The sequence below is a fragment of the Oratosquilla oratoria genome, chromosome 36 (assembly GCF_046742065.1).
Source record: "Oratosquilla oratoria isolate Oo_2021 chromosome 36, ASM4674206v1, whole genome shotgun sequence".
Lineage (NCBI taxonomy): Eukaryota > Metazoa > Arthropoda > Malacostraca > Stomatopoda > Squillidae > Oratosquilla > Oratosquilla oratoria.
Window position 1 is genome coordinate 6,163,076 of NC_134812.1, and position 12,500 is coordinate 6,175,575.

At 41.4% G+C, this 12,500-nt stretch overlaps 1 protein-coding gene across 1 annotated transcript in view; it reads left to right on the forward strand.

Moving 5' to 3' along the window:
• LOC143019023 (fibrocystin-L-like) overlaps window positions 1-12,500 on the forward strand; it is a 118,531-nt gene that overhangs the window by 43,095 nt on the left and 62,936 nt on the right. Inside the window, exons 17-25 of the mRNA XM_076174725.1 lie at window positions 328-420; window positions 1,533-1,716; window positions 2,753-2,852; window positions 3,296-3,401; window positions 4,549-4,958; window positions 5,243-5,372; window positions 8,077-8,138; window positions 8,715-8,833; window positions 11,719-11,963. Coding sequence (XP_076030840.1) covers window positions 328-420; window positions 1,533-1,716; window positions 2,753-2,852; window positions 3,296-3,401; window positions 4,549-4,958; window positions 5,243-5,372; window positions 8,077-8,138; window positions 8,715-8,833; window positions 11,719-11,963 — 1,449 coding nt within the window. The remainder of the gene's footprint in view (window positions 1-327; window positions 421-1,532; window positions 1,717-2,752; window positions 2,853-3,295; window positions 3,402-4,548; window positions 4,959-5,242; window positions 5,373-8,076; window positions 8,139-8,714; window positions 8,834-11,718; window positions 11,964-12,500) is intronic.

Here is a 12,500-nt window from a genome sequence, read left to right on the forward strand (position 1 = left end):
AGAGCTCACTTTAGAACAAATAGTTGATAAATCTCCATATTTTGTATGATTATTGGTCACCGCATGTTGCGCTGGGCGGTGAATTAGGGCCCTAGAAAGTGAAGGGAGGGGGACCATACTCGTGTGTATGCCTATCATTTATGTTACTCTGTTGGCAAGCGAGAAAATTCGCATAAAAGACTTAGCTGATTTTGGCACCCACGCTTAGAAAGGTTGCCCACCCTTCCCCTTAGAAATATCATACGCTTATTGAGAGGACCACAACCCATTTTGGGTACCGCTGCTTCGAATCTCCCTGGAATTATGATACTGTGTTTGTCCCTACAGGTTCTGAGAACGTCAATATCACTCGCATCCAGGCCGCCTCTGGAGTTCCAGGAGGCACGTGGAGTATGGTTATCGAAGGAAAGAACATATCAGGTGAGTGATGAAGGGTTGTCTATGGATGATATGTTGACGCAGGCCAAAGGGATTTCTCCTCGTCTTCTCTATGTTTCCGTATAAGGGGATGAGGATGGAAGGTCGCTATGTAAATTAAACGGCTGGCCCTGCTGTGGATATCCTGTGTTTTGCAGCATCGCTTCTGACCTAGACAGGGAGCAGGAGACAAAGATGACCTTTCATCCAAGAGGAGCTAAGAGGAGACGGAGACAATGGATGGTGGATGGAAGTGGAATGGATGACTGGGTGCGTGCCTTGGTTGGCTATTTCCTTTATATAGAAGGTCTTGGTTTATAGAGGCACAAATAGATAGATTCTAGCTCAAAGTTTTAAACTTACGATACAAGGATACGGAGAAATGCAATCTGCTCCACTTCCAGGACTAGATTTGTACAACAGGGGAAGGCTGCCTCAACCCCGCTCACATGATCAGTGATGTATAGATTGTGTTTTCGTCAAACAATCTGTCAGGAGGGTATCAAACTCGGGCATCGGTGCAGAATGATAGTGAGATTCTGAAGGTGTCAATGTACATGGAACTGTCAAGTGTAGGCCTTGTAGTCCCTTGAAGTCTCCTCAATTCTTAGGCCCTTATGTTAAGGTTTCGCTGTTTGTTAGTCGTTAGTCAGTATCGGATTCGACTCCAGGTATGGAGTGTCCGCTGGTCTTCCTGGCAATTTCATTACAAAATTTTTTAATAGAATGCGCCATATCCGTCTCATACAAAAAAATTGCTGACCTCCTATAGAAAAAAAACCCTGTTCACATTAGCGGTTTGAACCTAGCCGAAACCGCGGTGGTACCACATAGTCAAAGAAAAACTGCTCTGTTGACTGTGAGTGCTTCCACTGGGTTACATTGTAAGTGAACCACCACAGTTCAATCCGCGACGGTTGAAACCGCTAGTGTGAAGAGGGTCTAAGACTAAAACGTGTTCGTCTCTCTTTCTCTATACACTCCAGGCCTCCGCCCCAACACAAACGAGTTTGTAAGTGAACCACCACAGTTCCATCCGCGACGGTTGAAACCGCTAGTGTGAAGAGGTCCTAAGACTAAAACGTGTTCATCTGTCTTTCTTTATAACATTCCAGGCCTCCGCCCCAACATCACCGAGTTTGAACTTCAGGACGAAATCGAAGCTGCCTTGGGCGTATCCGGGATGGTTGTGCGGAGGAGAAACCAATGCTTCAACCACTACTGGGACGTTGAATGGCTCACAAGCCCGGGAAACAAGGAACCCTCTACTATCGACACCAGCCAAATCATACATGATGGGTATGGACGAAAGAACGTACACACACATATACACATTTACACATACACACACATGCACACACACACACACGCATACATGAATATATATATATAGACACAGACACACACACACACACACACACACACACACACACACACACACACATATATATATATATATATATATGTATATATATATATATATATATATAAATGTGTGTGTGTGTGTGTGTGTGTGTGTGTGTGTGTGTGTGTGTGTGTGTGTGTGTGTGTGTGTGTGTGTGTGTGTGTGTGTGTGTATGTACACACACACACACACACATATATATACTAAATGCTCCCTCCCCCACCCATCCCACTCCCATCCATTCCAATCCCATTCATCCCACTCCCATCTGCCACAGATTTGTTTTCCTTTCATCTAAGCTCCTCATGGATGAAGGATCATCCACGTCTCCCACACACTGCCCGGGTCAGAAGCCATGCATCAGAGTCAGCCACTTTCTCTAACCTCTAACCTCCAGCTTACTGGTATCCCCTCCCCATGTAACCTCATAACCTTGTTTTTACCCACATTCACCTTCAACTTTCTACGACCACGCATCTTCCCAAGCCTCCGTCACTAAACTCCTTAGTCTCTCCTCTGTCCCGGCCACAAGCTCAATGTCATCGTCAAACAACAACTGGCTCACCTCCCACTTTCTTTCACTCTCACTAGCCATCTCCAATCCTCGGTCCATCACCCTCGCATTTACCTCCCGTACCACCCCGTCAAAGACCACGTTGAAAAACCATGGCGACATAACACACCTCTGCCGCAGCCCGACTTTCACCTCAGACTACTCGCTTTCACTATATCCAACTCTAACACAACCCCTACTACTCATTCATTACTTCCCTTAACAGCTTTCCCCTTGTCCCATATATCTGCAATACCTCTATGTGAAATCATAAAGACCTACTGTGGGACTGCTTGTCTCCAGTCAGTGGAACTCAAGCCAGCAATTGTTATCATGACACTGGTATATGCTCGCATACAAACATTCTTCTTTTTCAGGCCTAGTCTCTACAGTCGTGTTCAGCTCGTACGGGACGGACATGCCGCGCATCGTCCCATCTCCACAGACTTCTTCACCCAGTTTAGCGAAGAACCTCAGGTAAGTTTCCATGGGAAGCTCTGTTTCAGGAAGGTCCTCAAGCCACCAAACAGTATGGAGTTGTCTTAAGCCGAAGCTGCTTTAGGTTATATGAAATCTTTTGGCGTTAACTGGAACGAAACATCTAAATTCGCCCAAATAGTCTCTTTGGACAGTAACTCTAACGGCTTCTTATGCATACGATCATATATGCTATACTTCCTGGGTTCTCAACCTATTTTCACGTATACCCCGTGCTTATGCATTGCTGTTCTTTAACCTCCTGGAGATAGCTTCAACACTAAATTTAATCGTTTTGCATTCACTAACTGCTAGTGGCTTTCGGTTAGTGGCCTCACTTGTGAACCACCGTGGCCCAATGGGGTTCCATGAACCACAAGTTGAGAACCGCTGCTATACTTCAAGCGTATCATGAAACGGAAACCTATCTTGCCACACGCTAGGTTGTCGTCAGTGTGAATGACTACACGGCCGTTTGCAGCGCCGACTGTGACTTCGCTTACGACGACTCTACCGCAGCGACCCTTACGTCTGTCAGTGCAACAGTTGGTGAGTAACCTTACGAAATCCTTTGGTTTACCTTTCCTTTGCCGTCACACCCCCTTTACCACTTCAGTACGGGACTTAAATCTCGCGGGCAGCAGCCAATGCCAGCCGTATGACGTGTCGTAATAATACTCGCATCATAAAATATAGTCACCGCTTATATCGATCGTTCTCTCTTTCACCCGCGAATTTTGAAAACCACAGAGAATGGGATTCAGGGCGCATTTGGGAGAATGTAAAAACATAGGGGCGACTACAATAAATATAATCAAGACGCCGATATGGCAGCGTCGCGAATCCACTTGCTCCTCATGACGCCTACGTGTGCGGCACCGTATGGAAGGGGTTTACCGAGTGAAATCAATTAACCTTAGTCAACATAAAACCCGTAACCCTTTATCGGTCAGAAGGGTTAACCTCCATATTCCAGAGTCATCTCTTCTTATGATGTCCACTAACCTCGATAAAGTCGTCTGGAGTTAATTTGAAAGAAATCTGTCAAATCTGTCATCGTATGGAAAGGGTTAGATTTTTACATGTGTGTGTGTGTGTGTGTGTGTGTGTGTGTGTGTGTGTGTGTGTGTGTGTGTGTGTGTGTGTGTGTGTGTGTGTGTGTGTGTGTGTGTGTGTGTGTGTGTGTGTGTGTGATTTACCTTCACCTTTCACCTTGGTCTTTGGATCACGTGTTGGACTCGCGACCGACAGCTGTTTCCCTCCCGGAAGAGAGCTCAGAGCTCGTATGACCAATCTATGGATAATGCTATGACCTTAAACGCACACACACACCCAACTCCCTGCCCACGAGAGTCGGAGTAACGACTCGAAGCGAAGCGATACTGAAATTATTTCAGCCCAGGGCAGGATTCGAACCAGGTACCACCGGCACCGCCATAATGGCAGAGAGAGAGAGAGAGTGTGTGTGTGTGTGTGTGTGTGTGTGTGTGTGTGTGTGTGTGTGTGTGTGTGTGTGTGTGTGTGTGTGTGTGTGTGTGTGTGTGTGTGTGTGTGTGTGTGTGTGTGTGTGTGTGCGTGTGCGTGCGTGTGTGCGTGCGTGTGTGTGTACTTATTTGTGTGTTTGTGTCTATCTCTTGTATGTATCCATGCAGATACAAATATACATTATGAATATCATGATCATTCTGTTTTGCAGGTGAGGATGGCGAACACACCTTTACCATAACTGGTTCTGGGTTCGATAGTTCATCTTTAAGTGACTATATGGTCTTTGTGGGTGACAACTCATGCTCAGTCAGTGCAGCGAGCAGCACAACCATCACCTGTGCCATACCCCATTTATCTGCCGGGACTTACTCCGTCCGCGTCCTTGTCCAACCGAGAGGAGAAGCTACTCCGAGACTCTCCCACACCGTCGCCCTCGCCGTCACCTCCGTCAGCCCGGCCACAGGAGGAACCGGTGGGGGTTATACCGTCACGGTCAGCGGCACCGGATTTCCGGTGGATTTGGAGGGATGGGAAGATAATACCGTCTCCCTGGGAGATGCTGAGTGCGTTATCAAGGAGGCTGACGCGGGGTCTGTCACTTGCATAGCTCCACCCTTAGTAAGTGGTCTGAATGTTTGTCAGAAATGTTGATTTATAGAAGTTGAGAATAAGACTAATAATGACCATTGATGTGCATAGACCTAACCTCAGTAAGTGGCCTGAATGGTTGTCAGAAATATTGATTTATAGAAGTTGAGAATAAGACTAAAAATGACCATTGATGTGCGTAGCCCCAACCTTAGTAAGTGGTCTCAACGTTTGTCAGAGGAGATCCTACACAAAAATAGTTGATACAGAAAAGCTGAGAATAAAACTAGGAATGATCATTTATGTTCCTTCAGTCTGCAGACGTAGTGGACGTCACGGTCTCTGTAGGTGGGGAGAGTGCGAGTTTACCCTCCAGTTTCACCTACGATGACGCCCTCTCGGCGACAGTCACTGGAGTTACACCTGAGACTTCCTTCGTTCTTGGTAAGTTGTGGATATTTTTGGACCCTAGAGTGTGATCTTTAAGAACCAAGGAGTTATCTAAAAGACTTAATCAAAAGCTTAGAATCTCGGTAAGCTGTGACCATTATTGGACCCTAGTGGGTAATGGGTGATCTTTAAGAACCAAGGAGTTATCTAAAAGACTTAATCAAAAGCTTAGAATCTCGGTAAGCTGAGACCATTATTGGACCCTAGTGGGTAATGGGTGATCTTTAAGAACCAAGGAGTTATCTAAAAGACTTAATCAAAAGCTTAGAATCTCGGTAAGCTGTGACCATTATTGGACCCTAGTGGGTAATGGGTGATCTTTAAGAACCAAACAGGGCCCTTCTTGGACCCTAATGAGTGATCTTTAAAAACCAAGCAGTTCTTTAAAAGAATCAAAAGCTTAGAATCTCGGTAAGCTGTGACCATTCTTGGACCTTAGTGGGTGATCTTTAAGAACCAAACAGTTCTTTAAAAGAATCAAAAGCTTAGAATCTCGGTAAGCTGTGACCATTCTTGGACCCTAATGGGTGATCTTTAAGAACCAAGCAGTTCTTTAAAAGATTTAATCAAAAGCTTAGAATTTCTGTAAGCTGTGACCATTCTTGGACCTTAGTGGGAGATATTTAAGAACCGAGCAGTTCTTTAACAGACTTAATCAAAAGATTAGAATCTCGGAAGGCTGTGGCCATTCTTGGACTCTAGTGGGTGATCTTTAATAACCAAACAGTTCTTTAAAAGACTTAATCAAAAGATTAGAATCTCGGAAGGCTGTGACCATTCTTGGACCCTAGTGGGTGATCTTTAAGAACCAAGCAGTTCTTTAAAAGACTTAATCAAAAGATTAGAATCTCGGAAGGCTGTGACCATTCTTGGACCCTAGTGGGTGATCTTTAAGAATCAAGCAGTTCTTTAAAAGACTTAATCAAAAGATTAGAATCTCGGTAAGCTGTGGCCATTCTTGGACCCTAGTGGGTGATCTTTAAGAACCAAGCAGTCCTTTAAAAGACTTAATCAAAAGCTTAGAATCTCGGAAGGCTGTGACCATTCTTGGACCCTAGTGGGTGATCTTTAAGAACCAAGCAGTTCTTTAAAAGACTTGATCAAAAGCTTAGAATCTCGGTAAGCTGTGGCCATTCTTGAACTCTAGTGGGTGATCTATAATAACCAAACAGTTATTTAAAAGACTTAATCAAAAGATTAGAATCTCGGTAAGCTGTGGCCATTCTTGGACCCTAGTGGGTGATCTTTAAGAACCAAGCAGTTCTTTAAAAGACTTAATCAAAAGATTAGAATCTCGGTAAGCTGTGACCATTCTTGGACCCTAATGGGTGATCTGTAAGAACCAAGCAGTTCTTTAAAATGCTTAATCAAAAGATTAGAATCTCGGTAAGCTGTGGCCATTCTTGGACTCTAGTGGGTGATCTTTAAGAACCAAGCAGTTCTTTAAAATGCTTAATCAAAAGCTTAGTATGAATCCTAATCCCTTCAACATGATAATCCTCTTTGCAAGTTCTGTTGTGGTAACAGACGATTTTATTCGGTTTTGAATTTTATTTTATTATTTATTTTTTTCTTATTCTATACAACCTTAATGAATAAAATCTTCCTGTGCGTCACTGCGATAACGGTATTGAATTGAACTTGTTTTTTGAGAATGGGCCACAAATGAAACAAAAACACTATAAGAGGACGGAGCCTTTATTTGTACGATGTTTCGCTTATTACAGCTTTTTCAAGTACAAGTTGAGATGAATATGTTTGAGAATAAATAAGGGGAAAGGAGGGAACGGGGAGAGAAAAGAAGAAGGGGGGGGAAGGAAGAGGAAGAGGAGGAGGAGGAGGAGGAGGAAAGGAGGAGGAGAAGGGGGCGGGATGGAACACTTCTTTTCTCTCCCCGTTCCCTCCTTTCCCCTTATTTAATCTCAAGCATATGTATCTCAACTTGTACTTGAAAAAGCTGTAATAAGCGAAACGTCGTACAAATAAAGGCTCCGTCCTCATATGGTGTTTAACTCGTCAATCCTGTCGGCAACTGCCACTTTCATGAAAACAAAAACACTTCACAAATTAATGATGTTTTCCTTCATACGTTTATCTCTAAATAAGGGAACTGGGCGCGTTCTTCGGTGCGTTCCTAGGTGCTTCACTGGGTGCGTTTCGGTTTATTTTGGCCGTAGTTAGCGCTCCTAAACTATTAAAGCTTAAGAGACAGGTTCATACCGAAATAAAAGTCCGGTAGGCCACACACTATACCAAAGAAAATTTTCGTAGGCCACATCCAAAAGGTAGGCCACATACTATACCGGCACCTATATTGCTTTAATAGTTTAGGAGCGCTAACTGCGGCCAAACTAAAGCAGAACGCACCGAGGAACGCACATAGGAATGCGCCCAGCTCTACAAAATAAATATACAAGTATACAAAGGATTACAAAGGATTATAAAGGCGGAGCATCCCGACAGGAGACCTTTTGGTCCATAACTTGGTCGGATGCGAAAAAATATATATAATAATGATAAACAAATAAAAAATAGATCAAAATATAATGATAAATAAAATTAATTCATAGGTATAGTTAAATAATAGACAAACAGGTAAATAGTAAATAATAATGAATTGACAGATAATGATACATGAAAATCAAGCAAATAATAACCAAATAGACATATAATAACTTTGAGGTTATTTTGCCTCCAGGAGGATCAGAGGCTGTCCTGACCGGGACTAACTTCGGTGATGGCTCCTCCGGCTCGGTCAAGGTAGGTCACGATCAAACATTGTCTCCAAACTCTCCGGCTGGGTCAAGGTAGGTCACGATCCAACATTGTCTCCAAACTCTCCAGCTGGGTCAAGGTAGGTCACGATCGAACATTGTCTCCAAACTCTCCGGCTGGGTCAAGGTAGGTCACGATCAAACATTGTCTCCGAACTCTCCGGCTGGGTCAAGGTATATATATATATATGTATATAGATATATGTATATATATGTATATACATATATGTATATGTATATATATATATATATTTATATATATATATGTACATATGTACATACATATACATATACATATATATATATATGGGTGTGTGTGTGTGTGTGTGTGTGTGCGTGCGCGAGTGTGTGTGTGTGTGTGTGTGTGTGTGTGTGTGTGTGTGTGTGTGTCTATATATACATATATATATATATATATGTATATATATATATATATATATATATATATATATATATATATGTATACACACACACACACACACACACCCAGTGGAATGAATGCACAATACCGAGGAAGCTAATTAAACAAAAACTTCATCGCATTTGTTCTGTTTACGTACAGATTGGCTCTGCCCTGTGTAACGTGACGTCATGGACTGCAACTGAGATCAGATGCACACTCCCACCAAACCCTGCGGGACCCCACGAGGTCAAAGTCAACACAGGAGATAGCACTGCCAGGCAAGTCTAATTTCTGTGGTCTTTTTTAGTCTATTTATTCTTATTTCACATTTATTTTGATGAACGGAATCCGGTAACTCTGTTTTTAAATAATTCCCTTGTAAAACATAAGTAAATAAATAAATAAAAGAAATATTGGAAATATGACAGGACAAGTATGATTCTTGAATATTTTCTAAATGTATAGAATACGCAAAGAAATAGAATCAGGAAGGTCCAACTCCTAGAGAGAATATATATATATATGTATATATATATATATGTATATATATATATATATATATATATATATATATATATATTTTTATATATATATATTTTTATATATATATATATATATATATATATATATATATATATGTACCCAAAGAAAGGAAAAAATGAGCCGAACTACTCAGGAATTTAAGAAGAAATTTCCATAGAAACAGACTCAGTTAAACCTGACCCTTAATGACATCTTAAGAAAAATACACAAAAAAATTATCATACAAAGATCTACGATCCATGCAAAGATGAGCTTTCGGAACAAGAACCCAAATTTTGCAAAGTTTCTGGGGTTTAAGTCCACCTCTGTGCCACGTTGGGATTCGATCTCGGGCCATCACTTCGTCATTGCTTCCAGGCACTGGGCGGGAGACAGGGATGACCCTACAGCCACGAGGAGCTAAGAAAAGAGGGAGGAAAGGGTGGTGGATGGGAGTGGAACGGATGGGAGTGGATGCGTGTCTTAGCCTTGGGTATCTTCCTTATAAGGTGGAAAAAACCCTTGGTATATAGATAGATAGATAGATAGATAGATAGATAGATAGATAGATAGATAGATAGATAGATAGATAGATGAGCCGAAGAACCTCAAACTAGACATAAATTTTGAAACTTTTTTTTCATTTATTTATTTATTGATCTATCTATTTATTTTATCTTATTTTATTTCATTTTGTTTTATTTTATATTATTTTATTTTATGGAGGGGTGCGTGGTCAACAACAGTTAATTGGAAGTGGTGGTTCTGGGAGATGTGAGTTAGGATCATCTTTGCCATCACTCATCAAAGACCATCAACACCCTTACTTTCATAGACACACAACAACAACAACAAATGAAGTATCTACATTGAACCGCTTTTGGTTAATAACGAATTCTCGTAAATGCATTGTATCCTGAATTTTTTATCCTGGGAAACAATGAGGAAAGAAATCTATGCTTATCTATCTGTCTATCTATCTATATACATATATATATCTATATACATATATATATATATATATATATATATATATATATATATATATACATATATATATATATATGCAAAGTATACCACTTGGAAAAAGAAACTAACGAAGCAGAGCGCTTTCGAATATTACATATTCAGTGCAAATGGTATATGTATATATAAGTATATGTATATATATGTATATGTATATATATATATATATATATATATATATATATATATATATATACATATACACATTTTTATCAACCACAATGCACTTTAATTCTAAGCCATCAACATCGGGAGACCCGATGGAGGTCAACATGCAGAAATTGAAATGCAGTACGGCCAAGGACTCAAAGCCTGTCCGCGTTTCTATTTCTGCATGTTGACCTCCATCGGTTTCTCCCGATCTTGATGGCTTAGAATTAAAGTGCATTGTTGTTGATAAAAATGTATCGCTATTCATTGGGACCCATTCAGTGTTGTACATATACATATACATATATATATATATATATACATATATATACCAAGAGTCTCTTCTCCATTATAAGGTGGGTAGCCACCCAAAACGTGCCCCCCCCCACTCCCACCCACGTCACTCCCACCCACGTCACTCCCACTCACTCCACTCCCATCCACCACCCTTGTTTCCCTCTCTTCTTACCTCCTCGTGAACGGAGGGTCACCCCTGCCTTCCGCCCACCGCCTGGTTCAGAAGCAATGCAGCAAGACACAGCACATCCACAGCAAGGTCACTTCCTTTACATAGTGACCCTACCGCCTTGTCCCCTCATCTACGTAATAGCGAGAAAAAATTTACATCAGTGGTTCCCAATGTGGGACGTACGCCCCACAGGGGGGCAATTTGATTTTTTAGGGGAGAAATTTGATTTTTCAGGGGGGTAATTTGATTTTTAGGTGTTTTGGTAATCAAAGTCTATGTTCTTGTGATCTATGAGCCGTAACATTCCAATAAATAAAACTATAGCAAACACACAATTATTTCATTTATCATTCTCTCTTCGATTTTTTAGGGGGGCAAATTGATTTTAGGTGTTTTGGTAATCAAAGTCTATGTTCTTGTGATCTATTAGCTGTGACATTCCAATAAATCAAAATGTAGTAATCGCACATTTATTTCGTTCATCTTTCTGTCTTCGATTTTCAAATTACCCCCCGATTGTACTGCCAATTTTGTTGCTCACAACTTGAATTGTCTTTTGTTTATATCATTTTTCTTTTCCATGGATGCCATGTTGCTTTGAAGTTTGTTTATGTCTATGATTTAACAAACTTTAACTTTAAATTTTGAGTAGGGAATAAAAGTTTAAAAATCAAATCAAAGTATTGGTGTTTTAAGCTTCTTCGCCCGAAATGGAGTTCATTTTTTAAATAAGAATGATACATCACCACATGGTGGAGAGGAACTCAAGATTCTAGAGGTGATTAGGTGGGGCATGGCCAAAAAAGGGTTGGGAAACATTGTTCTACATGATAATAAGTATTGTTGAGACGTTGAAGTGCGCGGGAAGAGGAAAGACTGGAGTCTTATTCCGAGTTATATTCTTGACTAGTTTCGCTGCGCGTGCATACCTTCCCGAGTGCAAAGGAACTCATATGCTACAATGGCAGGCAATAAGCGCATCTTACCTCCCCACAGAGGAACTTTCTCAATCAACTACATCCTTCGGATCACGGCTTCTTCGCCTCTCTCTGGTTCTCTGAACGGCGGAACGAAGATGATCATCGAGGGTGAAGGTTTTGGAACCAATTGCTCTCTTCTGGAGGTCAAACTTGGGTCGAGCATGAAGTGTGACGTGAAGGAATGCACAGACACGAGGATAACCTGCGTCACAGGTCCTCTCAGAAAGAAACATGTTGTCAGTAACTTAGGACAACATCAAGGTGAGGCATTGTTTGATGTTTCACTCGTATACATGCACATGCAATTACACATGCGTTCGAAAATTTTAATGAAAATTAGGGTTAACAAAGTGTGTGTGTGTGTGTGTGTGTGTGTGTGTGTGTGTGTGTGTGTGTGTGTGTGTGTGTGTGTGTGTGTGTGTGTGTGTGTGTGTGTGTGTGTGTGTGTGTGTGTGTGTGTGTGTGTGTGTGTGTGTGTGTGTGTGTGTGTGTGTGTGTGTGTGTGTGTGTGTGTGTGTGTGTGTGTGTTTGTGTGTACGTTTGTGTACGTGTGTGTGTGTGTGTGTGTGTGTGTGTGTGTGTGTGTGTGTGTGTGTGTGTGTGTGTGTGTGTGTGTGTGTGTGTATGTGTACGTGTGTACGTGTGTGTGGATGGCTGGATGAACGTGAGGACAGACACATGAATAAATAAAAAGATACTTCTTGAGGATTAAATTTTTTTCATTTTATAATTTTTCTATTGAAACTAATTCTCCTATTAAGTAGGGATACATCTATAAGTTCATAGGTTCATATATTT